Here is a 27,661-nt window from a genome sequence, read left to right on the forward strand (position 1 = left end):
ATTACACTTTTAAAACACTTCTGGACTAATAACATTTTCTTCTATAATAAAATAGTAAATTGTAAATGCACAGAGAATTCACTCCAACATTTATTAGGTACTGTCTACAAAGCACTGTGCTGTGCCCTCAGACACAGAGGATTAGAACCCATTACCATATGAGGTTGAAACATAAATAATGCAAGAGAGTAGGCTGAGAAGGAAATAGCCAGCCTAGAGGCTCTACTTTAGAACATCAGCTTTACAACGACGCCTCTGCAAAATCCCACCATAGCAATGTGGATATTGGTAGGGTCATTCCAGTTGTGATCCAAGGTAAGTAACACATGGTTCCTGCACTCAAGAACATTGGTAATGGTAAAGTAAGACTGTAAAATATGCTGCTATTATTATATCTTCTTAGTGAGAAAATAAAAAGCTTTATTGCCAATCTGCTGGGAGCCATCTAAACAAAAAGTTATCAATGGTTTGTTTTCATCTGAAAGATGCACAATAGGTAATGTGCTTCAGAATTCAGCTCTACATTTTTATTAATGTTAAAAATAAACTTAAATCATGAACCGGACCATGCTTATTAAAGTAGTCAATTATATTATGAAATTGGGCTATTTGGAGAGTAGTGTAAGACTTCCTCCTGGCCTTAATGACCGAAAAAGAAAGAGGAAACAGATGAAGTTTAACAAGGTTATGAGCAGAATAATTTACCTAGGCAAAAAATATTCTCTACACAAATGAATTTGCACACAAGTGAGAAAATATTTGGGAGAAAAATATTTGACTAAAGTCTAAAAATGAATCAGCAAAAGAATACTATTCCTAAAAAGCTAGCCATAACTTGGGATCTATTAAATAAAAAGATAGAGTAGAATATTCAAAAGTACCAGAGACTGAGTGTCAATCAGGTTTGTACTAGGTTCTATAAATTTAAAACAGATGTGGGAAACTCAGAGGAGTGACAGCAATACTGGAGCAAAATGACAAGCCTGTTGTTGTTTTGGTATTTGTTTTGCATCATACTGAATAGTCTTTTATCTAAAAATTGTCTAGCATTCTTAAACTTTTTCTTTAAAAATCAGTGAAACAAGATATTTAATATTTCCAAATTCAAAAAGTTACAAACTACCAAGAAATCAAGTAAAAAAACTTATAAAATTATAAATATCATTCTAATATAATATTATTAAATATAATTTTTAAAAAATAAAACTACTGGAAGTAATTATTCTAAAAAATTAAACCATAACAGAAACTTTATTTGATTTTTGTGTTATTTTAAACAACAAAGTGTCTCGATAATGTATGTACATTTTCATGCAAACTTTTCCAGTTGCTCTTTCTGATTCAGTACTGGGGCAGAGAAATAGTGGGGAGATAGTAAGTCTACTCCATGTCTTGTTGATAATTTTGAAAAAAAGAAAAATCTTCCTGAACAACTTCTTATTTTACAGCAAAGGCTATAATCTTTGTATTGATTCCGAATTGTTGATTTTTTCCCAAAGAAAGCTGTTCCTAGTACATTAGTTTTTACCATGTGTAAATTAATTAACTATATCACTTTCACTACTTTTATATTTATATTTCACTTCTTTGAAAGTCACTGAAATACACTCAGACATTCTTACATCAGAAACTTCGTTTTGCTGTCATTTTGTCTTTGGAGATACAGGAATTCTGAACAGATGCAACTTTACCCCAAATTTTTAATCCAGTATTGACTCTCTGGGTAGAGAAGAGGTTGGTTCAGCTAGTATTTCCATCATAAACTGATGAACTGGATCACTAATTTTATCACGATGTAATGCTTTGGACTGCAAACTGGTCATTTCATGGATATGCCAGGAGCTGGTACCTCCAGCAGCTACTAGCTGTAAGGTTTCCCCCAACTTCAAGCCCCCTCCTTGTCCTTGCACCTTGCCGAGAGCTGCGGCATCCTTAGAGCTGCGGTACCGCTCAGCGGCCGGTGCTCCGACATTTTCGGCATTTATTGAGCACTTCCGTTTCCGCTTCCCGCAGCAGAGCTTCTGATCACACCTGCAGGCAGCAGTCTAGTTAAAGCTGTCAGTATTTCCCTTCCCACCTAAACAGGAGGGCTAACTCTTCCTACCCAAAGCAGAAAAGCATCAGCTTCAGAGAGCAACCTATTCTTCCACTCTGGCAGATTTTCGGGTTGGAAGGATGAGGAAGAGAGGTGAAGATGAAGGAGAGAGGAGATGTTGAGGGAACTAAGTTACAAAGAGCTGCAAAAGGCTTAAGGCAAGGGAGCAGGGCCTACGACGCGTTTAGCAGGGACAGAACAAAGTCAAGAGGTAAATAATACTGCAGGTTGATATGTGAAATAAAGATTTTCCAGCCACAAAAATACTATTCCAGTATTTATTCTTTTTCTTGGTTTTAACATGTACTACTTTTTATTGAAACTGATTTGCCTTTCTAACTATATTTTCCTTGAGCTAATATCATTGATTCAATTAAAAAAAAAAAATCAATGGTTGGAGAAGTTCAAGACTACACAATCACCCTGATTTGTACAACTGAAAAAGTAGGTAATTCTAAAGAATAATTGAGACCAAGTATTCTAAAATTATTTTCTGTTGAATAAAATAGGCTACTGAATTGAAGATATTTTTAAAATGCTTTTAAAGAAAAGGATGATAGTTTTTATTTTATAATGTATCTAATTAATTCTAATATCACTTTTTTCTTAACCAACTGAGCCACCCAGGCGCCCTAATATCACTTTTTTCATATGCTACTAAAGAGGCCTCACAATTTGAATCAATTTCTTAAAAATTCCATATCAGTTACCTTAAAATAAGTTTATATTAGATACTAATGAATGATTATTTATTATAAAATGTTAAGACTGATACCAACTAAACATTCAGTAATAGAGGTAAAATCTTAAACTATGACCCTTGGAAAAAGTGTTAATTTCCTGAATAAGGAAAAATCCATAATGCTAACTTTACTCTGCACATATGTGAAATGTGTTATTATTAATAGTCATGGTTAAAGTCTAAGAATCAATGCTCAAGTTAGCATATTAATTTCTCTGTAGTTGTATTTCCCTCTATTTGTAGTTTTTATCCTCCTGATACAACCAAAAATATAAAATGAGGAATTTTATAAAAAATTCATATTAATCAGAATTAAAAAACCATAGCTACCTTTTTCAGTACACAGTTAAAAAGAATGGAATACAAAATTTTCCTAAAGAAATATTTTTATAGGGGTGCCTGGGTGGCACGGTCAGTTGAGAATCTGACTCTTGATTTCGGCTCAGGGTCGTGAGATCGAGCTCGGCATTGGGCTCTGTACTCAGTGAGGAGTCTGCTTGAGACTCTCTCTCCCTCTCCTTCTGCTGCTCCGCCCCTCTTTCTCTCTCTCTCAAATAAGTCTTTAAAAAATATACTTTTACAAATGTTATCAGTGATGTATGAATAAATAGGAAGATTCTGAATCTGGTGGAAAAAGGCTGCAGACCTTTTCTACTCTGCATCACCTCTATCAAGAATAGTTCTACAAATGAGCATTATACCTAAAAGACAAAGTAAGAAAAAGTATGACAGTAACAATGCATTGCTGAACAAGTCAACATTCTTAGAGTAAAATGAAATGTACAAATCATTACTTACTCAGACATTCTCTCAAAGCCAAAGCTTGAACATTAGCTAACTGTTTCTCTCTCTGTATAAGTTGCTCGCCAGAAAAATGTGGAAGTGACAAGAAGTCAAAAGGAAAGCCTGAGAAATAGAGAAAAGTAAGTATTAAGGATGTTCTATGACAATAATGTTCAGTTCCCAGAAAATGTGTTATTATATAATTTTAAAAAATAAAAGCCAGTTACTCATCTCTCCTGCTCTTGCTTATTTCAAAATAATAATTAAGATGCAGAAATTAGGCATACTAAATTATTTTGCATTTTAAACCCTGACCTGCCTCTTAAATTGAGGGAATTTAGGTAACAGAGTAGAATTTCCCCCATCACATTTTCTTTTATGGCCTCAGCTACTGAAAGTCCTACACAAAGTACAGAGGCAGTATGGCAGCTAGTCTCTAAAGATGCTCCCAATCAACCACACTTACTAGTCACCCATTGTGTAGTCCTTCCACAATGAATCCAGGTTAGCTCTATGAAATCAAAAAGGTACTACGGTAAAAGTGACAGTGAATGAGTTCAGGCTAGGTCAAAAAACCTGGAGGCTTCTTAGAACAATGCTCTAAGAGAAGATAGCAACCAGGTAAGAAATCAGACTACCCCGAGACTATAGTGTTGTAAGGAAGCCCAAGTTGGCTATGAGAAAAGAGCCTGTGAAGAGAACGTCAGCTCTCATCTGTTCCAGCCATCCTAACCCAGGAGCCAAACAGGTGGGTGAAGAAGTCATCTTACACAACAAGCTCCATTAAGTCTTCAAGTGAATGGAGCCCCAGCTTTATGTGGCTGCAAACGTAAGTGGGACTTCAAAATAGAACCATCCAGCTGAGCCCGGTCAACCCATAGGACTATGAAAAGTCATTTTTAAGTTAAATTTGGAGTGGTTTGTCATATACTGATGGATAACCAAAACTTGGAACTTGGCGGAAAAAAAAAGATGGGCAACAAAATGGAACAAGATGCTTGAGAGGAAGTAAGTAAAAATGAGAGATAAATTATAGAAAAATATTATCTGTTTTAAAGTGTGTTTTAAAGTGGAAAATACAAACAGGATGCCTGGGTGGCTCAGTCAGTTAAGTATCTGCCTTCAGCTCAGGTCACGATCCCAGAGTCCTGGGATCCAGCTGCTTATTGGGCTCCCTGCTCAGTGGAGAGTCTGCTTCCCCCTCTGCCCCACCCCCTCATGCTTCCACACGTGAGCTCTCTCTATGAAATAAAAAAATAACATCTTTAAAAATAAATAAATAAAGTGGAAAATACTAAAAATTTCCTATTTGGAATCAAAGGCTGACCTACTAAATTTTACTAAGTATAATGAAAAAGGGATTAATTATGTGTACTTTAAATTGTTCATATATGCTATAATATGTTCGAAATAAAAGGTAAAATGAAAGTGAAATGGAGTTTGGGGAAAATAAAATCATTAAAAACCACAGAAGTTAACTGCATATACAAACAAATATAAAAACGTTTCCCACCTAAAATTAACACTTACTCAGTTTGGCTTCTTCTGTCCTTGCTTTCATCTTTCCATGAATTAAACTGAGTGCAAATGAGCCATTGATCTGGTTGGCTGAGTGAATCAATGTGGCTTTACATTTTCTATTGCCATTACCTTGTAACAGTAGATAATAGCTAGAACACTCTCCTTTCACTTCAACATCTGGAACTAAACAAAAACAATTATTTTGTTAAGTATGTGAAAATTCAGCATGCAACATGGCAGAATCAGTCATTTGACCCATAGGATATAATGATTTTCTATGTTATTTGAAAACAAGCTCTTATGCAACCTCTTTTGGGTAGCACTTGTTCATTTAACTCAGAAAACTGAAAGCAGAGGATCATAACAAAAATGACATAAAGCCTACACATTTTACTTTAAAACGATGTGTCCTTGTTCATTACCTTTTGATATGGCCCACTAGACTTCCACAATATCTTTCTTATATGACCACACCTATAATGTACCAACTACTATTTCCAGCTTCTGTTTCTTTAAAATGGAATTAACTGACCCCTGTGAGCACACAAAAAATTCCACTGGTGCAGCAGAAGTGTACAGATACACTCCAAGGTAGCTTTTCAGTCCCTGCAGTGGGCATCCATAATGTATTTTACAGAGGGAATGGAGAGCATTCATTAATCTGGCATGCCAGTTACATGAAGGTCACTTAAGACAGCTTCTTGTATTTTTAAAAACAAATCAAGTGAGGGTTATATTGAAGGTCAAAGAAAAACTGTGAAGCCTTTGAGATAAAAAATAGAAGTAGAGTCCCTTTTTTGTTGAAGATGGTAAATGGACATAAGCATTCATTTTCACTATCTCCTGAAATTCCACAAAATGATAATAAAGAGATTTTTAAAATAGCACAAATCTACAAGGACTAATATCTAACAGAAGAGACAACAGAAACTAATTTTGAAAGCAGGAAAGCAAATGAATAATTGGTAACAGACTGCTAAGGAAGCTGAGAAAAACTGGACAAGGCTTAGAAGCAACATAATTTATACTACAACCCCTGACAAGACTCTGGGATGATGGTCCCAGATGGCATTGGAAGCAATATGAAGGTAAAATAGGAAAATAGGTTGAAGTCTGTGAGTGAGGTGAAGTCTGGCAACCTGACCAGTCCTTATTCTATTGAGGCACATGACTGTCCTTCTCCCAGTCCAGAAGACTAGTGGTTTATTTTCTGCAGAAAGTAAAACAAGGTGTCTCTGGCCTGAGAGATACTGGACAGAGAGTAGGGTTAGAGTTAATTATCAGTGGATTAAGCATGTACTTGTATATTGAATATTGAGATCCTTTGCCCTACTTCACCTATATAACTTCTAGAATTTTGGAAGCCAGATAACAGAATTGAGCTTTCTTTTGGAAATGTGGTCAGTCCTAGAGGAAAGACTGAAGAATCCCAACATCGGGATCAGCTAAGGTCCCAGGGAGATCACCCTAAAATGAAGATCACAGTCAACAAGCTACACTCATGCACCTAAATTTTCCCATTAGTTTTCTGGTACTATCCCTTAAATGTGAGCAGGCAGGCAAATGTTATGAGATCTCAAGAAAAGTTGCTAGTATGAAAACTAGATGCCAAAATAAACAGAAAAAAGTGACTTGCAAGGAAACAAAGAATACACAGTAAAAAGAAATCACACACAAGAAACAAACAAACAAACCAATCAGATCACTAAAATCCTCAGAGAAGGTACTGCATCCATTAAATAAGAACAGGAGATTATAAGAACATTAATAAGAAAGAGCTCATGGAAATTAAAACTAAGAAAGCATAAACATATACTTCACCTAAATTGGTAGAAGAAAAGTTCAGTGAATCTACAGAAAGTAGTAAAGTAAAAAGACAAAGAAATGGAAAATAGTAGAGAAGATAAAGAGAGACAGACACTCAAATCAGGAGGAACAACATCTACACAGGAGTAATAGAAGTGAGAACATAAAACAACAGAAGGAAGGAAATTACCAAAAAATAAATTATAAGAACTCTTTCCCCAATAAAAAGACAAGCTTCCAGGCATGCTGAGAGCCCAATACAAGAATAAAAATAGACCCACCAAGGTGCATCATCATGAAAATTCAGAAGACTAAGAACAAGTAGAAGATTCTGCAAAATTCCAGAGAAAATATGGGTTTACTATTAAAAAAAAAAAAATCAAGAATGAAAACAGCACTAGAATTCTAAACAACAGCTCTAAGAGCTGGAAGACAATGGAGTAATACCGTCAAAATTTCAGGAAGATTTTAGCAAATCTGCTCCACCAAAATAGGGACTAAGGGAAGAGACAAGACGATTAAAGGCACCAACAGAGAAAGGGCAGAAGAAATTTCCATGATGATGAAAAACTAGTCTTTTAAATCCAAAGCTATGGAACAAAGCTAGAGACACCAGTCTGGATTAGACAGGTCATAAAGATCTGGAAGAGATTTCTTACATATACATGATTGATAGAATACTTAATGTACTTGAAGGTACTGAAAGGAGTTTCACCACTGGGGGAAGGCTTTGTGGCTGGATATAAAAAAATATTCATGGATTCTAGCTAAAACAAAATACTGTAGAGGAAAGGAAAATAAGATACATTACATGGCTCAACTGTGAAGAGTGATTACATAATCAAAATAATTAAAACAACTAATATTAATTTAAAATTACTGTATGAGAGGGAAATGAGAAGAATTTGAGTGTGTGGTGAGAGTGAAGGAGCTTAGAGGATCCATACTTGCCTGTTTGAAAACTCACTATAAAGCTACTGTAATCAAGACACTGAGGCACAGGTGTAACAACAGACATACAGATTAATAGAACTGAGAATCCATAAGTGAACCCTCACATTTACAGTCACATGAGTTTCAACAAAGGCACCAAGACAATTTGATGGGAGAAGGAACAGTTTTTTCAACAAATGGTCTTGGAGCAACCAAACATCCAATATGCAAAAGAATGAAGTTGCACCCCTACCCCTCTACCTCACATATTAATCCAAAATGGATCAAAAACATAAATTTAACATTTAAACTTTAAAGCTCTTACAATAAAACAAAGGCATAAATCTTCATGACCTTGGGATTAGGCAATGGTTTGTTAAATAAGAGACACAAAGCACAACAAACAAAAGAAAAAGAGAAAACTGAATTTCACCCAAATTAAGAACTTTTGTGCTTAAAAGTACACCATCAAGAGAATGAAAAGTCAACCCACTATGGACTTCGGTTAATAATGATATGTCAATGCAAGCTTATCAATTTTAACAAATGTACCATTGGGGTGAAATGTTGGTAACAGGAGGCTATATGTGTGTGAGGACATGGGCTATAAGGAAACTCTCTGTACTTTCTGCTCAATGTTGCTGAGTACCTAAAATGCTCTAAAAAAATAAAGATTATTAATTTTAAAAAGAAGTATCCATATGACAAGGCTGCTGTGAGGAATAAATATGAGATGCTGTAGGGAAAGTGCTTAGATCGATGCCTGACATATACTATTTATTCAGTAACTATTACCAAGTAATAAAAAAAAAGTCAACCTACAGAACACAGGGAAATTTTTGTAAATAGTATATCTTATAAGGGATTTGTATCTAGAATATATGAATAACTCCTATGGCAATAAAAAGACAACTCAATTAAAAACTGAGTAAAGGATCTGAATAGACTTTCCTCCAAAGATATATACAAATGGCCAATAAGCACATGTAAAGATACATACAAATGGCCAATAAGCACATGTAAAGATCCTCATCATTAGCCAAAACATCATGTAAATCAAAACCACAAAGAGATACCACTTCACCTCCCTTGGATGAATGTAACAAAAATACAGACAATAACAGGTACTGATAAAGATGTAGAGAGAATGGAACTCTTATAGATTGCTGTTGGGAATATAAAATGGTACAGCTACTGTTTGGCAATTCTTCAAAAAAGTTAAACATATAATTAACATATGACTCAGAAATGCCACTCCCAGGTTTATATCCAAAATAATTTTAAACATATGCTCACAAAAAAACATGTACATATTTACAATAGCCTGAAAGGGTCAACAGCTAAAGTGTCCATCAACTGATGTGTGAATAATAATAAGTGATACATTCAATGACGAGTCAAATGACGAGTTGTATTCAGCAATAAAAAGAATGAAGTATCGGTATGTCGTACAACAAAGATGAACCTTAAAAACATGCTATATGTGAAAGAAGCCAGACATTAAAGATGACATTTATTTATTGTATGATTAATTTATATGAAATACCTAGAACAGGCAAATCTATACAGAAAGAAATAGATTAGTGATTGCCTAAGGGCTGGGGGGAGGAGCACGCAATGGGAATGGGGAGGGACTGCTAAAGGGTTTGGAGTTGCTCTCTGGAGACATGAAAATGTCCTAAAATTGACTGTGGTGAATACAGTACTAGAAGTCCTAGCCACAGCAATCAGACAACAAAAAGAAATAAAAGGCATCCGAATTGGCAAAGAAGTCAAACTCTCACTCTTTGCAGGTGATATGATACTTTATGTGGAAAACCCAAAAGACTCCACCCCAAAACTGCTAGAACTCATACAGGAATTCAGTAAAGTGGCAGGATATAAAATCAATGCACAGAAATCAGTGGCATTCCTATACACCAACAACAAGACAGAAGAAAGAGAAATTAAGGAGTCAATCCCATCTACAACTGCACCCAAAACCATAAGATACCTAGGAATAAATCTAACCAAAGAGGCAAAGAATCTGTACTCAGAAAACTATAAAATACTCATGAAAGAAAAACACAAAGAAATGGAAAAACGTTCCATGCTCATGGATTGGAAGAACAAATATTGTGAAGATGTCAATGCTACCTAGAGCAATCTACACATTTAATGCAATCCCTATCAAAACACCACCAACTTTTTTCAAAGAAATGGAACCAATAATCCTAAAATTTGTATGGAACCAGAAAAGACCCCAAATAGCCAGAGGAATGTTGAAAAAGAAAAACAAAGCTGGTGGCATCACAATTCCGGACTTCCAGCTCTATTACAAAGCTGTCATCATCAAGACAGTATGGTGCTGGCACAAAAACAGGCACATAGATCAATAGAACAGAACAGAGAGCCCAGAAATGGACCCTCAACTCTGTGGTCAACTAATCTTCAACAAAGCAGGAAAGAATGTCCAATGGAAAAAAAAACAGTCTCTTCAACAAACGGTGTTGGGAAAATTGGGACTGCCACATGCAGAAGAATGAAACTGGACCATTTCCCTACACCACACACAAAAATAGACTCAAAATGGCTGAAAGACCTAAATGTGAGACAGGAGTCCTTCAAAATCCTAAAGGAGAACACAGGCAGCAACCTCTTCGACCTCAGCCGCAGCAACTTCTTCCTAGAAACATCGCCAAAGGCAAGGGAAGCAAGGGCAAAAATGAACTATTGGGACTTCATCAAGATAAAAAGCTTTTGCACAGCAAAAGAAACAGTCAACAAAACCAAAAGACAACCAACAGAATGGGAGAAGATATTTGCAAATGACATATCAGATAAAGGGCTAGTATCCAAAATCTATAAAGAACTTATCAAACTCAACACCCAAAGAACAAATGATCCAATCAAGAAATGGGCAGAAGACATGAAGAGACATTTTTCCAAAGAAGACATCCAAATGGCCAACAGACAACATGAAAAAGTGCTCAACATCGCTCGGCATCAGGGAAATCCAAATCAAAACCTCAATGAGATACCACCTCACACCAGTCAGAATGGCTAAAATTAACAAGTCAGGAAACGACAGATGTTGGAGGGGATGTGGAGAAAAGGGAACCTTCCTACACTGTTGGTGGGAATGCAAGGTGGTGCAGCCACTCTGGAAAACAGTATGGAGGTTCCTCAGAAAGTTGAAAATAGAGCTACCATACTACCCAGCAACTGCACTACTGGGTATTTACCCCAAAGATACAAATATAGGGATCCGAAGGGGTACGTGCACCCCGATGTTTATAGCAGCAATGTTCACAATAGCCAAACTGTGGAAAGAGCCAAGATGTCCATCGACAAATGAATGGATAAGGAAGATGTGGTATATATATACAATGGAATATTAAGCAAACATAAAAAGAAATGAAATCTTGCCATTTGCAACGACGTGGATGGAACTGGAGGGTATTATGCTGAGCGAAATAAGTCAATCAGAGAAAGACAGGTATCATATGATCTTACTGATATGAGGAATTCTTAATCTCAGGAAACAAACTGAGGGTTGGTGGAGTGGTGGGGGGTGGGAGGCACGGGGTGACTGGGTGATAGACATTGGGGAGGGTATGTGCTATGGTGAGTGCTGTGAATTGTGTAAGACTGTTGAATCACAGACCTGTACCTCTGAAACAAATAATACATTATATGATTAAAAAAAAAAAGAAGATAGTACGGAGGGAAAAATGAAGGGGGGGAATTGGAGGGGGAGATGAACCATGAAAGACTATGGACTCAGAAACAAACTGAGGGTTCTAGAGGGGAGGGGTGTAGGAGGATGGGTTAGCCTGGTGATGGGTATTAAAAGAGGGCACGTACTGAATGGAGCACTAGGTGTTATATGCAAACAATGAATCATGGAACACTACATCAAAAACTAATGATGTAATGTACGGTGATTAACATACATAATAAAATTAAAAAAAAAAGAATAAAGGCACATGCTTCATCAATTCAAAACATTTCATTAGCTCTTATTAATCTAGTCCCTTTAAAAATATTTTTATTAGGGCGCCTGGGTGGCTCAGTTGGTTAAGCGACTGCCTTCGGCTCAGGTCATGATCCTGGAGTCCCTGGATCGAGTCCCGCATCAGGCTCCCTGCTCGGCAGGGAGTCTGCTTCTCCCTCTGACCCTCCCCCCTCTCATGTGTTTGCTCTCTCATTCTCTCTCTCTCAAATAAATAAAAAAAATCTTTAAAAAAAAAAAAATAAAATAAAAAAATAAAAATATTTTTATTAGAAGACTTGTCAGTCAACGAAACAGTAACTTTTTTCAAGAGTGCCTTTAAAATATTTCCTTTCAAAAGAATTCCAATTAAAAAAAATGAGACAACAATAGGACTCAAGATTGTAAAATTAACATGGATGGTTTGTAGATGCAGTCAGACTTGGGTGAAAATTCTGACTGCACCCTATGATATTAGAGAAGGTTGTTGATTTCTCTATACTTTAGCTTATTCATTTGTAATGTACAGTGAGGCAATGATCAACATCCAGTTTTTTGACAATTCTGTAAAACTTCTCTGTGAACATATGGTAAGCCAGCACTTTTCATTATACAACTGGCTTTTCAGTACAAGTGTTAAATATAGAAGCCTTTCTTCAGAGTAATTGGGTTTAGCTCAGTTGCATTTGTTCACATAGTTCTTTTGCATTTTTCCTAGTATCATAATACTTTCTGGGTATTTCACTGAAAATCACTGTTAAAAATCATTCTTTGACTACACTTAATTTAAGCATAATTCAAATGGGACATTGGTTTTCTATTTTAGGTCAAACCATATGAAACTGCTGATACTTAACAATTTTTGATATACAAGTAAGCAATACCATATGGTTCAAACTATGTATGTATTTTATTTCATCAGAGATGATTTGTTAAACTTAAGGAACTGATAAAAACTGGGGCACAAATTTTTATTCACATTGCACAGATGGAATCCATTTAAAATCTTTTTACTTTTCCAGACAACAGTTATCACTACCTGGAAATATATATTTCACATATTACTTAACAACTATTTTTGAGTACCTAATAAGTATCTGGTACTGTTCCAGGCACTGAAAATAAAATGAATAAAAGTAAAAAATTCCATCTTGTCTCTTGTCACTTCGAGTGAGAGAAAAAGACACACACTTAGTATATTAGATAGTGATAAGTACTAAAGAGAAAAAATAAAGCTGGGGAAATGGATAAAATGTCAGGAGAAGAGTCTATTTGCAATTTTAAACGGGATGGCAAATTAGGTCCTGAATGAGAAAATGCCTGGAGTAAAGGCCCGTCAAAACTGAGAGACCTAACCATACGGGTTTCTGAGGTAAAATCTAAACCCATTCCCTCCACTGTCATGTAAGCTTCCCGAGGACATGGACTGTGTTCTATTTACTGCCAGTCCAGCACGTGTAACGGGGCCTACTATATTGTAGATGCTTGATAATATAAATAAATATGTACAAGTGCTTACACACACACCCCCCCCCACATTGTTGTTGATAGCCTTTCCACATCTAACTTTTTTCAAGATACTATCTCTTGTGGATTTATAGTCGGTTGCTACTGAATACAATGTTATAATTAAGACTTAATAATGACTTCTCAATATCTATTTCCTATTACGGGTCAAATTCCAGGAAAGGAGGAGCCAAGTCTATCTTGCTCATTACTAATCTCCAGATATTGTACCATGCCTGATCCACAATATCTACCAATCTCAAAAAAAAAAAAAAAAAAAAAGAATGAAAGGTATGACTGACTGACTGAATGAATGAATGAATGAACAAGGTCATAAAGGATGAAAATCAGAGAACAGCTTAAGGAAACAGTATAAAAGTTTAGCTTGGAGGATGGGACACGCAGGGCCAACAACAGAGCACAGCTGGACATAATGCAGTAAGGCATGGGAACAGAATGTTGACTTAAGAGGCTGATCGGACAGTTGGTATCTTATTTGGAATAGTGAGAGAGGCTACGGGTAGTGGTACTATGAGTGGGAGACGATGCTTCCTAAGTAAGAGCTGTGAAAACTTTATCCTAGCTAAAACTTGGCTCCTCTTTTACAAAAGGAGCTCTGTCAATGAGATAAATAATTTCCCCTACAGAAAGGGCTATGGGTAGAAGAGAACTTAATAATCAACTGTCCAATTTGATTGTTTCTACTTCTAAGATTAAAAAAAAATACTGTAAAGTGTCAGCTTCATCAGCACTTAATGATACAGCCTGATCAGTAATCAACAACCTGCCTTTGAAGAATGTCATGTGATATATGTCTTATTATTCAGAAGTTACCAATATTAATCTCCAAATTTCAAGAGGTGATAATTTAAGGAAATCAAATCAAGCCACATACTAAGGTATTTTCTTAAAGTTGCAATAAAACTCATGAAAAAAAAAAACCTATTTAAGAATAAATTCTAAATCAGTAAATTACCTTAGAAAAAGTTACAAAGAAAAAATAAATAATGGGCTGTCCAGAATATACTCAAGTTTAGTTAGGAGATATTAATATGCAATTCATATTAGTAAGCCTTAAACATGTGTAATATTGAGAAATGGATAAATATTATCCTATGATTTCATGTAAAATAAGTGAAATTGCCTCTACTGCCACCTAGCACACCTATTTCTGATTTTGTTTTAGCAGGTGCCCAAACCCCACAGCTACATCTGCTCCCTGGGAGGAGTTGAGAAGGGCCAGAGCTGCACTTCTTTATGTACTAGTACAGTGCAACTAACCACATGAACATCTGTTCCCCCAGGAAGCTGCTCTGAATTCTTGCGACTATGCCAGGCCAAACACTCTGCAAGTATCCTCCACTTCACCTTCGCAGTGTCGACTAAACGGATTTATAATGATTTTTCAAAGTGCTTTCATCACTTGACTACAAATTCCACAAAGAAAAAGACCGTGCAACTACTTCCTCAAGTGTAAGGACCCAGTTTGACTCCCCTTTATTTCCCACAGTGTGTCATGCAATAAATGATACTTTGATGTTGATGTTAATGATTATAGCTCTCTAGGGTCTTCCAACCACTATTTATTAAATCATTTCCTAGCTTTTCTTCCACCTTTACCTTAAATTCAGGTATTTCTGAAGATCCTAGCCGTGGCTCTCTTCTCTAGTCATGCTGTCTATATGGTTTTGTCCAACTACTCCTAAGGCTTCAACTATTACCTATACACAGTCACTGGGAGGCTTTCTACACTGGTGGCTTCTCAGTATTCACACCCTTGTCTAATCACCTCCCCTTTGAATCTGGGCCACTCTTCTGAGTAGCTTTAAATAAAACAATACAGCAGAAGTGATGCTGGGCCAGTTCTGGGATTAAGCCTTAGAAGTCCTGGCAGCTTTGACTTTTGTACGTTTTGGAGTCTTAAGCCACCATGTAAAAATTCCAGCTAACCTGCTAGAGATCACATGAAGAAACCATGGGGCAAGAGAAAAGGCTCTGAGACTACATGGGGAAAGAAAGATAGCTGTCCCTGCATCCCAAGCTGAGCCCAACTTCTGAACAACCCACAAGCTCAGTGCAGCCACATCCGTGACCACTGGTGAGAATGGGAGAACTGCCCAGCTGAACCTAGGTCAAACTGCAAAACTGTGAGCAAATAAAAGCATTTGCTCTTTGAAGCCACTTAGTCTTAGGCTGGTTTGTTATAAAATAGATCAAACAGCTGGTAAAATCTAAATCTCTAGCCCTGACCACTCTCTGGGGATAATAGATCTAATCTCAAACTCTTAAATTTAAATTTCCATATAGCTATCATCTCCTTTTCAAATTCAACATTTGCTAAAATGGATTTCAGTATCTCACCTATATAATACTGTGTAAGTTGCTGATTTTAAATTCATATTCCTCAGGATTATATGGCTCTGGAGTATTGCTAGAGATTTCTTCTAGAACAATCCAGGTGGGCATGTTCAAATTCCAATTCTTAGTCCCATCATATCATGGGTCTCGAAAACTAACTACAAGCTCAAAACTAATTTAAACAAATTATTGTCCAATAAAAAAAACACATATAAGCAAAGTATGAAGAAACATTCTTTAGCTATATGACTTTGGGCAAGTAACTAAAACTTTTGAGCTGTAATTACCTAATAAAATACTAAAGTTTGGATATAAATGATCTGATTTTACAACAGAAATTAAGATTTCATTTTCACAGTGACATTTTGAATGTAATAAACTAGTAGAGGCAATACAGTGCAGTAGTTAAGAGCAAAGAGCCTGGGTTCAAATCCTTGGAGAAGTTACAGAGCTATTAACTATTAGATTCTGCCAATTAACAGCTCTGTAACTTCTTCAAGCCCCAATTTCCTAGTCTGTTAAATGGATATAAAAATAAGTTTATAGGGCTATTATAAGAATTAAAGGAGCCAATATTTCTAAAGTACACAGAACACTGCATAACATATAATTGTTAAATAACTTCTAATTTCTTTAGAAAACTTAATCACCAGTTTTTTTTCTTATGTACCTACCATATAATAAAATAACCACTTTTTCTTTTTCTTTAAAAAAAGATTTTATTTATTTATCTGAGAGACTGAGCAAGAGAGAAAGATTGTGCACGAGCAGGGGGAGGGGCAGAGGGAGCCTGACCTGGAGCTCGATCCCAGGACCCCAGGATCATGACCTGAGCCAAAGGCAGACGCTTAACTGACTGAGCCACCCAGGCACCCCTTTATTTTCATAAATTTCATTCTTGAAATGTCTCTAAGAAACCCATGTTCAATATAATTAGCTATCTACTTAATCAAAACTTCGGCCTTTAGATCACTGATATTTTTTTGAATAAGGTAGTATACACTTTGTTATTACTAACAGTAGGTTACTAAGAGATAATAAAAAATGTTAAAAGGATGTGGGTTCGTTTTAATCAGTAGTAATAAATATTATTTTCTCATCAAGCATGTTATCTCCATTTCATAAAACAACGATTTACTACTCACCACTGATTGTCTTAGGCTTTTTAGCTATGTATTCTCTCCATTTTCTTGAACTGAGCTGGCTGGGAGGTGGAATGAGTGTGTTACTAATAGCACATGGCAATACAAAGAGAGCACCAACCTGGATAAAACAGAACATATTTTTAGCGACTGCACACTGAGATTAATTCTTAAATAGTGTCACCTGACAATTTTCCACTCGAATTTCACCTATCTAATAGGTACTTTGTAATGCTCTCTCACAAGTCCACTGGAAAAACAAAAACAATGCCCAAACTGTCAGAAAAAAAAGTAAAAAATCAGACCAAGGTAGTCAAACATGGGCTCCCTTTTCCAGTAAGTTACAGATCTCTGAAAACCTTGTTATTCACAATATTTGCTTCAAGTTCAGGTTGTGGTATCATTTCTTTGTGTATCTGCAAACGAGTGAGAGGCTGGGAACGCCATCATCAAAAGATTTTGTCATACTTAGCCATAATTTTATAACCTTTTGTCTGGATGGATTATTGTTCTGGTTTCAAAATTATAATACATCTGTAGGTAATTTCAAAACTCTGTTCCTAGAAATCAGAGATTTAATCCTAATAAGGTATAAACTGCAAAGAAACCATGAATCATATGCCAGAAAACATACAGCAGCTCTGACTGATTTGTGAGAAAACTCAGCTTATTCATCTTTGCCTTCCCAGGGCTGGGCATACAGATTTTTATTAAATATTTGTTTTCCCAAAGCCAGCATATGATATTTAGGCAAAATCTCAATTTGATTAGGTACTGAATAAAACAAACTGCACTCCGAAAGCTACACTTTGCTTGTTATTTTAGAAATATAAGCTACAACAACCAATAAATAACATTTTTTTTTAACTCTGGGGAAATTTAAGTAAGATACCTTATAGATCTCAACTCTAATGAAGAATGACTTCTTTTAAAATTTTATTTTATTATGTTATGTTAATCAAATACCATCAACTTTTTTCAAAGAAATGGAACAAATAATCCTAAAATTTGTATGGAACCAGAAAAGACCCCGAATAGCCAGAGGAATGTTGAAAAAGCAAAGCAAAGCTGGTGGCATCACAATTCCGGACTTCAAGCTCTATTACAAAGCTGTCATCATCAAGACAGTATGGTACTGGCACAAAAACAGACACACAGATCAATGGAACAGAAAAATCACTCTTAATTGTCACTTGTAGATGGATGAGTCTCATGACATATATGATACTAAGTCAATAATGTATTAGTTTTACTGATATTTATTATCTTATGCATTTTTAGATATACAAATAAGTGTATTAGGAACAAAAAAAAGGGAAAATTAAATGTTTATTTTTGTTATTACAGCCATGCCTTTTTTAAATTCTAAGACAAATGTATTTCACATAATTATTAGACACTAAAAATAAAAAATATTAGCAATAGAAAATAATCATTAAATATAAAAAGATCTATATTTAACTTTGAAACACTAAATCCTAGTTCTTCATACTTGCATAAATAAGACTATGTAGCACAAAATTCATAACAAAAGTATTTTGCCCAAAGGATAGACAAAAGCTGTTAGTATGCTAGATCAGGGCCCAGTTATAACTTAATTATGTAATTATTATAGTTAAAGCTTAACAAATTAGAGATGCTAAATGCAGTTCAATGCACAACTTAAAGCCTGATATTATAAGTACGTCCTACCCAGGCAAAGAAGTAGCCAAATGTTTGAGACAACTTATTCTTGAATAAACATTTGCTACAAATATGAAAATAAACATTTCTAAATCCCATAAACTATAATTTCCTACAAAATACATTTATGTCAACTGTTTATACTGTGTTCAAAACAAACTTGGATTCTGATAACTCGTTCTCACTCATGCACTAATCATCAGATACTCTCTAAGACTTGAGGATGGTGCTTCTAGGTTATCATACTATCTCCAGAATTTAAAAACCAAATACCATTTCAAAACTTTGATTCATTCTTTTCAGTAGGCACCACCTGAACAAGCAGGCACTAAGGGAATCACGTTTCTAACCTTGCAAACTCTCTTCTTAAAAAAATATTTCCTGGGGGGCGCCTGGGTGGCTCAGTCATTAAGCATCTGCCTTCGGCTCAGATCATGATCCCAGGGTCCTGGGATCGAGCCCCACATTGGGCTCCCTGCTCGGCGGGAAGCCTGCTTCTCCCTCTCCCACTCCCCCTGCTTGTGTTCCCTTTCTCGCTATGTCTCTCTCTGTCAAATAAATAAATAAAATCTTTAAAAAAAAATATTTCCTGGGGTGCTTGGGTGGCTCGTTTGGTTAAGTATCCGACTCTTGATTTTGGCTCAGGTCATGATCTTAGGATTGTGTGATCGAGCCCTGTATCAGACTCCATGCTGGGTGTAGAGCCTGCTTAAGAATCTCTCGCTCCCTTTCCCTCCGCCCCTCCTACTACTACCAGCCCCCACCCCTGCTGCTCTCTCTCAAAAATTTTTTTTAAAAATAAATAAAACAAAATAAAAAATATTTCCTGGTCATACAATTAGTAGATATCATGATTCCTTAACAATCTTCTTATTTTTTACTAATCTAATAAAATAAGCTTCACTATAAAAGGTTTTTATTTTTATTCTGGGGCTGATCAAATTTGTTTTTTTAAAGTCAGAAGTTGACTTAAGATCATATAAATCACTAAAATTTAAGTACTATGAAAGCTTCCTAAGGAGGGACCTTGTCCATTTTATTCTCTCCAGCATCTGAAACAAGCCCCGGGCACACAGCAGGCAGTCTCTGCCCCAGCCCCTCACAGAAAACTGCTGAATAAATAAATGAAAACCAAGTTATAAAGCATTAGAATTATTTCAAAGAATGAGCATGCAAATCAAAACTACTTTTTTCAAAAATGTAAAAAACTAATTATGACCTAGTATAAAAGGAAAATACAGTGCTTCACATTCAGAGATATGTTAGCTAAATTATGTTTCCAAAAATCATCCCTTTTGCTGCATTAAAGTAGGAACATCTATAAAAAATTCCATCATTTATTTGTCCCTTACTGATAAAGAATACTCTAGTATTTTTTAAAGATTTTATTTATTTATTTTAGAGAGGGAGAGAGAGGGAAAGAGCACACGAGCAGGGGTAGGATGCAGAGGAAAAGGGAAAAAGAGAATCCCAAGCAGACTCTGTGCTGAGCACGGAACCCAACCAATGCGGGACTCGATCTCATGACCCTGAGATCATGACCTGAGCCAAAATCAAGAGTCGGACGCTCAACCAATGAGCCATGCAGGCACCCCAAGAATACTCTAATGTTTTATAGTCGTTGTCCAAGAAGCAATAAAAATGACAATCTAATATACCAAATTTAAAACAAAACAACTGAAAATACGATATAAATATCATTTAGTTTGCTTCTAATATTAGTGTTGCCTGTCTTCAATCACGAGATGCATTAAGGATTATTTTATACCTGTATTAAACAAATTACAGGTATGTATCTGATTTGACTTGAAAAATTACCTATAAAAGCGATTCCTAAAAATTTCATTTTATCTTCAAAATATCTAGAGGATATTTGGAGCTTTATACCTTTCAGGAAAATATTTCACATATGCATGTCTATCATTCAGGCCAGATAAACTTCAAGGACATTAAAATTAGTTACCAACCATCTTTTATAGCATACTTCACAGTTTGTAAAATATATTCCAATTGGTTTTCATTGCAACTTTCACAACAGGTAAAACAGGGATTACTTACAGTTTACAATTTAAAAAGCTATAAGCCAGTAAGTGGTAGAACTAGGACTTAAATCTAAGTTTTCTAAAGTATATACACTCTTACTTGAGACTTTCTATTCTACCATACTCCTCCCCTCCCCTATTTGAAAACACAGGTGAAATGGTTAATGATATTCTCATTTCCTAGAATGAAGAGGCTCCCCAAAATTAGGTGAACTAGATAAGGTTAAACAGAGAACTATTTAGTTACTTGGGTTAAAGCAGGAACAGATTTTTTTTTTTAATTCTTTGTGCTTTTTTTTCTTTCCTTTTTCTGTCTTTTTCTTTTTACTATACAACTTTGCAAGATTTCTATGTGCATATTTTTATAAAGATATATGATCTTATTAATTCGATTAAAGTAAGTTCACCTTATTACTCTATTGCAGTCTGCTTGTTTTCTTCATAGTTCCTTTTGTTGGAGGGGGAGAGAGGGAGTGTGAGGAATGGGGGAGAGGGAGAGAGAATCTTAAGCAGGCTCCACACTCAGCGCAGACCCCCACATGGGGCTGGATCTCACGACCCTGAGATCATGACCTGAGCTAAAACCAAGAGTCAGCTGCCTAACTGACTGAGCCACCCAGGCTCCCCTCTTCATATTTCTTATTATTTTCTCTTTTTCCCACCAAAATGTAAGTTCCACGAGGATAGTTTTCATCTCTCTAATCCATCACTGGATCCCTAATACCTAAAACAGTGTCTAGCACATAATAAGATATACGTTGGATAAATAAGAAAAGATAAATGTTTTAAATTTCACATTAGGTATTCTTTAGAGGATGAAAACACAGGCTAATATTATACTTCAGGCTGTTCCTTCAAAGGCTACTTCATCAAATAAACACTTAAGCACACTATTAAAAAACTTAATTTTATGGAAAAAGAGGCTGAAAGTCAAAATTTTAAGATGTATTTATTTGAGACACACAGAGAGAGAATATGCAAGGGGTGGGGGTGGGGGCAGAGGGAGAGGGGAAGAAAATCTTAAGCAGGCTCCATGACCCAGAGTGGAGCCCAACATGGCTTGACTATGCCACCCTGAGATCATGACCTGAGCCAAAATCAAGATTCAGACGCTTAACCATGAAAGTCAAAATTTTAAATTATCTGTAGTCAAGCATCTTAAGGCCAAAATCATTATTTCCATTACTGTATCAATTTTCTAAGGGAATTATAACCAGTATTTGACTATAGTGCCATGGGGAAACTATAATTTTAATAATCATTTTCCTCCCTACAGAATTGTTTGAAATAGTTTATTTGTTGTTAAAATAGTAAAATAATGTTAAATAAATATTGCCAATGAATATTCTGTGCATTAAAAATTGTTTTCATAGAAACACAGTAAATAACCAGAAAGAAAAGCAAACTTTTAGTTTTTCCCAATAAAAACTATACTTGACTTTAAATAGATGACATATATATGTATATGTGTGTATATATATATATATATATATATATATATATATATATAAAACTATTGAAATAGCCACAAATCTCATAAACATCACCAGAATTTTTTTTTTTTTTTTAAAGATTTTATTTATTTATTTGACAGAGAGAGACACAGTGAGAGAGGGAACACAAGCAGGGGGAGTGGGAGAGGGAGAAGCAGGCTCCCCGCAGAGCAGAGAGCCTGATGCGGGACTCGATTCCAGGACCCTGGGATCATGACCTGAGCCGAAGGCAGTTGCTTAACCAACTGAGCCACCCAGGCGCCCCATAAACATCACCAGAATTAAGAAAGAAAAACTGAGGGATGCCTGGGTGGCTCAGTCAGTTAAGTGTCGGCCTTCGGCTCAGGTCATGATCCCAGGATCCTCGGACAGAGCCCCACATTGGGCTCCTTGCTCAGTGGGGAGTCTGCTTCTCCCTCTACCTGCCACTCCCCCTGCTTGTGCTCTCTCTCTCTGACAAATAAATAAATAAAATCTTAAAAAAAAAAAAAAAGAAAAACTGAAAACTTATTGATAATACCATGAGGCTTTAGAAGTTTTTCTCATTTCCACCCACCTGTCCTACCATGAAAAAGATAATGCAAGCGTACGAATATCTTCTCATATAACTGAAATCAGATGTTGAAGGAGTAGATTAACGATAATCTAACGTGTTTTCAAATTTTAAAACTAACAAAATTACCAGTCATGAAGCTTATTTTTGAAAATCTCTTCCAAAAACTTAATATCATTTCATGTCTGCAGAGTACTTTGGTGTTATTATGGGAAGTTCAAAGTATCTTAATATCAATTAGGTCCAAAATCCTTTGTTATATTAAAGAAGCAAAATTATTATGCAAAAACAGATTAACAAACTATATTCCCTTTTCTCACCCATCCTTAAATGTTAAGTTAAAAACAAAACAAAAAACCTATACCTTGCCATGCAAAGAAGAAATCTGCTCCAACAACAACATGGAATTCTGTTTGGTATTGTTTTTTGTCAACCCTCTGCACTAAGGAGTTAAAGAAATGATAGAATGGTAACCGTGAAACAATACTACTCCCTAAAACAAGTTTGGTCCTCTAATTCACAAGGTGCTTAGATTAATTTATTAAAAATTTTAACTGCAGGAATTCACAATTGCTCCTCCCCTTAAGGAAAAGTATTTTTCTAATGCTGAAAATATACCAAGAAAAAAGTGCTTCTATGAAGAGCATCCCTATAAACCACCAGAAAAAGAGATTTGTAAAAACTATAGTTTCTACACAAAAATTTAAGAACACCATGCTAGAGTTCCAAATCCAGGCAACAATTTCTTTTTATATAAAATGTTCTGTTCTTAGGTGTACTTCTAAAAATCCTTTTCTTAAAAGACAGCCTAAAATATGTCGAATATTTGCAGATACATGAGACAGCATTTGTATTTACTTAAGTATATAAAAAGATACAGTGGACTGGTGCTTATATATCCAGCCTGCTGATGGCAACAGAAACATCTGCACATTTCAGGAGTATATAAATTACTCGGTTTTTCTCCACATATTCCTAACATTTCTCCATCCTCCCTACCCCATTAGCAATGAGTAGCAATACCAGAAAGTCTTCTGCCTATTCTAGGAGCATATAGTACTTGAAGGAAGATTTTTTCCTTTTGAAAGTTGTAGAGCTTCTCTTAAAGCCATGGCAATGAAAAATATACTGAATATTATTAAAGAAAAAAACCCCAGCATGGTCAAATATCTAAATGTGGAGGAAACATTCTACCTGACACAGAAAATGTAATCTAAAATGAACATGTAAATAAAAGGATACAACTCAAATTCAATGTCCGACATATAGCAGGAGGGTAGATCTGATAATTTTATCATCTGCACAAATTCTAAAGCAGGGCCATAATAATGGAAAACCTATGAAATAAATAAGATTATGTAATACTTTAAATTCTACAAATAAAATAAAAGTGAACAAATTAGTGATCAGAGTTTAAAACTTTAAAATCGATCTTTAAAAGCAGGTGTTTACACATTATGCAAGCCAAACATTAAATCCTCTATAGCAGACAAGAATTTCTTCCATTTTAATTCTACCTTTCAGAGTAGAGACAGACATAGAGATTTCTTAGTAACTGAAGAGTTTTAACAGAGGGAAAATGAGTCTGGAAAGAGGCAAGCAAAGGAAGACAAGAGTTCTCAACTTTTCCTGTTTATTTTCAGCAAGACAGACAGGTGACCCAAGAAGCTAGGATATTGAAGAAACAAACTTAGAGCGTTTGCAAGACTGAGAGATAGAAAGAGAAGATTCTCCAGAATGAACTTAGATTGAGTGGTGTGCTGAGATTTAAAAAAAAAAAAAAAATCCTTGAAAGAAATGCTGAAGAAGTTAAGAGAACTAGCAAAGCCAAGAGTCCTAATTAACAAAGAGAGCTCCACTCAGAGAAATAAAATTGCAGTATTTCTTTGGGCAGAGTCTAAAACTAAGCTACCAGTGAGCTAGTGAAGGAGGACAGATATTTTAGAAGTTGAGGCTACAATACTTCACAAGAAGGGTAAAGAAAAGCAAACACATTTTGAGGAGACTACCCAAAGTTTTAAACTTTGCAGAAAGCTGAGTAATTTCACCATCTTTAATTATGTGTATATGTACACATAAATACACACACGAGAGAGAGAGAGAGATTGTACCCTAAGACTCCCATCCATAACAGCAAAACTTAAATATATTATCCATACTTGAATGGTGTCTTATGAAAGAAGAGACATTGAAGTCATCAATCTTATAATCTTTAGAAAAGAATATATTGGGGCGCCTGGGTGGCTCAGTCGGTTAAGCGACTGCCTTCGGCTCAGGTTATGATCCCGGGGTCCTGGGATTGAGTCCCACATCGGGCTCCCTGCTTATCGGGGAGCCTGCTTCTCCCTCTGCCCGCCGCTCTTCCCCCTGCTCGTGCTCTCTCTCTTTCTCTCTCTCTCACTCTATCTCAAATAAAGAAAATCTTTAACAACAACAAAAAAAGAATATAATATTCCTGTGAATGATGGCCATGGTAGGTTACTTAAAGTAAGCAATTAACAACTTAACAACTATTGGGAAATGTGTTTACATCAGAAATATGCCCTTTTTTTGTACTACCCTTTGATCAGAAAATATTACCCATCCATCTGACATCCTTGTAATTTCAGTGACTGTTGTTTTGCACATTCTTGAATTGGGTCTTTTAAAGTGAATTTCTAAAGGGCTTCTATATAAATACCTCTTCTTATGTTATTTTTTCCAATGTAAAAAAAAAAGCCAACTAACTAAACCCTTTTAAATTGCTATATTTCATAATTATTTGCATTTTAAGAATGAACCTATGGAGATATGGGACACAACTAATACTTCTTAAACTGTGAATGAAGCAAATGTCAGTTAGTGTAATCCCTTTCCTCATTTAACCTTCGTAATAACTTTGTAAGGTAAGTGTGTTACTGTCTTCATTTCACGAATGAGTTAATCAATCTACCCAGGTTACAACACCTTATAGGTGACAGAGCCAGGTTTCAAACCCAGGTCTACCTAACATCAAAGCCTGTTCTCTTTCCAGTGTATCATATTTCCCTCCAAAGCCTGTTCTCTTTCCAGTGTATCATATTCCCTCCATATTCCTTCCCTGAGTCTCAGAAAGGTCCCATAGCAAAGTCCTCACCAAAGGAAGTTTCAGGCCTATACTGATCTAAAGTTAGGATCATTCCATTTTAAAAACAAAATAATGATAGTTTTGCCAACATTCAATGCTGGTAACACAGTATAATTTAAGCGCTTAATTATAATTATAATAAAAATTATGCCAGTGAGCACATTTAAGCACATATATTAGAAAAGTTAATTTTAAGATTCAAACATATAAGAACAAAAATATGCATGAATGGATGATTGCAAAATGAATTAAACATAGATTACCTTCGGTAAAATGTTCTTATCCTTTGATGGTATTACCCTTTTGGCAAGAATACAAGGATTTAAATAAGATGTACCAAAATTCTTAGGTGTGACTCCTTTTAAACAAAATTCAGGAAAACTAATTTCAAATCCAAACTGAAAAGAAACCAAAAGAACACAGTTAGAAATACCATGAATAAACTTACAAAGACCAATACATCTTATTGCAATGTAAAAGTTGAGAAGAAAACCACATGGAAATATATTTTTGATTCCTCAACTCAAAATGTGGTTCTTCCATTTGTGTATACATCCTTCCTGTTTTAACTTACATATGGATCTTTTCATGAAAAGCTCTCTTTGGCCCTATAACAGCCCACAAGAATGTATTAAGCCCATTCTGTGCAACCCCAGAACCAAACAATTTCCTTTACATATACTTGTTCAATATGTGGCTTCCTATCAGTCTGCAAGTTCTGCAAAAACAGAGCTTGTCTGTCTTATTTAAACAAATTCTTAGGACAGAGCCTCACACATAGTTTGCTTTCAAAATAAACTGTTGATGAAAAGATCAATTCCTGTAGAAGCAGTAATAGTAGGGGTCTTAATAGTAATGGTAACAATGATACTAACATTTAATGAGTGGTTACTTTGTGCTTTACGTAATTTCACCTTCATAAAAATCTATGAGATAGGAGCTATTATGACCCCTATCTTACAGGTGAAGGTAACTGTGGCACCAAAAGGCTAACTATTACCCAGTGTGTCACACAAAACTAGCAAGAAATAGAGTAGGGATTTCAATGTGGACAATTTAACTCCAAAATCTATGTCTTTAATCACTATAATGCCTCTATGCTAAAAGCTATTCTCCACCAAAACAAGTGATTTCAAGTTTTAAATTCATCTTGTGGAGATATGAACATTTAATTTCCTATTCATAAAAGAATCACATGAAAAGAACTCTGCCATTATTTGTGTGTATGCAAACATGCAGTTTCAAAAAATGTGTACAAAAACAATTCTCCTAGCTAATTCTATCCTACAGGCTTCAAGCTGGCTCTGTGGTTTGTTTACATTAAAACCACTTGCAGAGAAGGTTTACCTGCAGATTGAACTTTCCCAAAGTGAGGATGAGGCAACATGTAAATCAGCAAGAAGGACCCAATCACATTAATTCCTATTGTCTTATTAGAAGTTTTGTTTTTTTTTTTTAAGATTTTATTTATTTATTTGAGAGAGAGAGAAAATGAGAGAGAGGGGGTAGGGTCAGAGGGAGAAACAGACTCCCCACCAAGCAGGGAGCCCGATGGGGACTCAATCCAGGGACTCTAGGATCATGACCTGAGCCAAAGGCAGTTGCTCAACCAACTGAGCCACCCAGGCGCCCCCTTACTAGAAGTTTTATTAAGCCATAGTTAAGGGTGAATTGAAAAGGAAAAAAAATCTAGTAATTAGTGCAATAAATCTTTATAGAAATATAAGACCCAACTCATGTTCCCATGCCACCCCGAACAAACATTAAGAAACTTTATTGTTTTTTGGTATTTTTCTTTAAGATTTTATGTATTTATTTGTCAGAGATATAGAGAGAGGGAGAGCACAAGCAGGGGGAGCGGCAGGCAGAGGGAGAGGCAGGCTCCCCACTGAGCAAGGAGCCCGATGTAGGACTCGATCCCAGGA

The 27,661-nt window shown here is 35.7% G+C and overlaps 1 protein-coding gene across 1 annotated transcript in view; it reads right to left on the reverse strand.

Annotated features, from left to right (window-relative positions):
• Nucleotides 1–27,661, reverse strand: part of MTBP (MDM2 binding protein) — a 71,370-nt gene that overhangs the window by 31,234 nt on the left and 12,475 nt on the right. The window contains exons 8-13 of the mRNA XM_036068663.2: nt 26,000–26,134; nt 23,873–23,967; nt 22,995–23,067; nt 16,863–16,980; nt 5,151–5,324; nt 3,636–3,743 (exon numbers count right to left, since the gene is read on the reverse strand). Of these exons, the coding sequence (XP_035924556.1) occupies nt 3,636–3,743; nt 5,151–5,324; nt 16,863–16,980; nt 22,995–23,067; nt 23,873–23,967; nt 26,000–26,134 (703 nt within the window). The remainder of the gene's footprint in view (nt 1–3,635; nt 3,744–5,150; nt 5,325–16,862; nt 16,981–22,994; nt 23,068–23,872; nt 23,968–25,999; nt 26,135–27,661) is intronic.

The sequence above is a fragment of the Halichoerus grypus genome, chromosome 5 (genome assembly GCF_964656455.1).
Source record: "Halichoerus grypus chromosome 5, mHalGry1.hap1.1, whole genome shotgun sequence".
NCBI classification, from domain to species: domain Eukaryota; kingdom Metazoa; phylum Chordata; class Mammalia; order Carnivora; family Phocidae; genus Halichoerus; species Halichoerus grypus.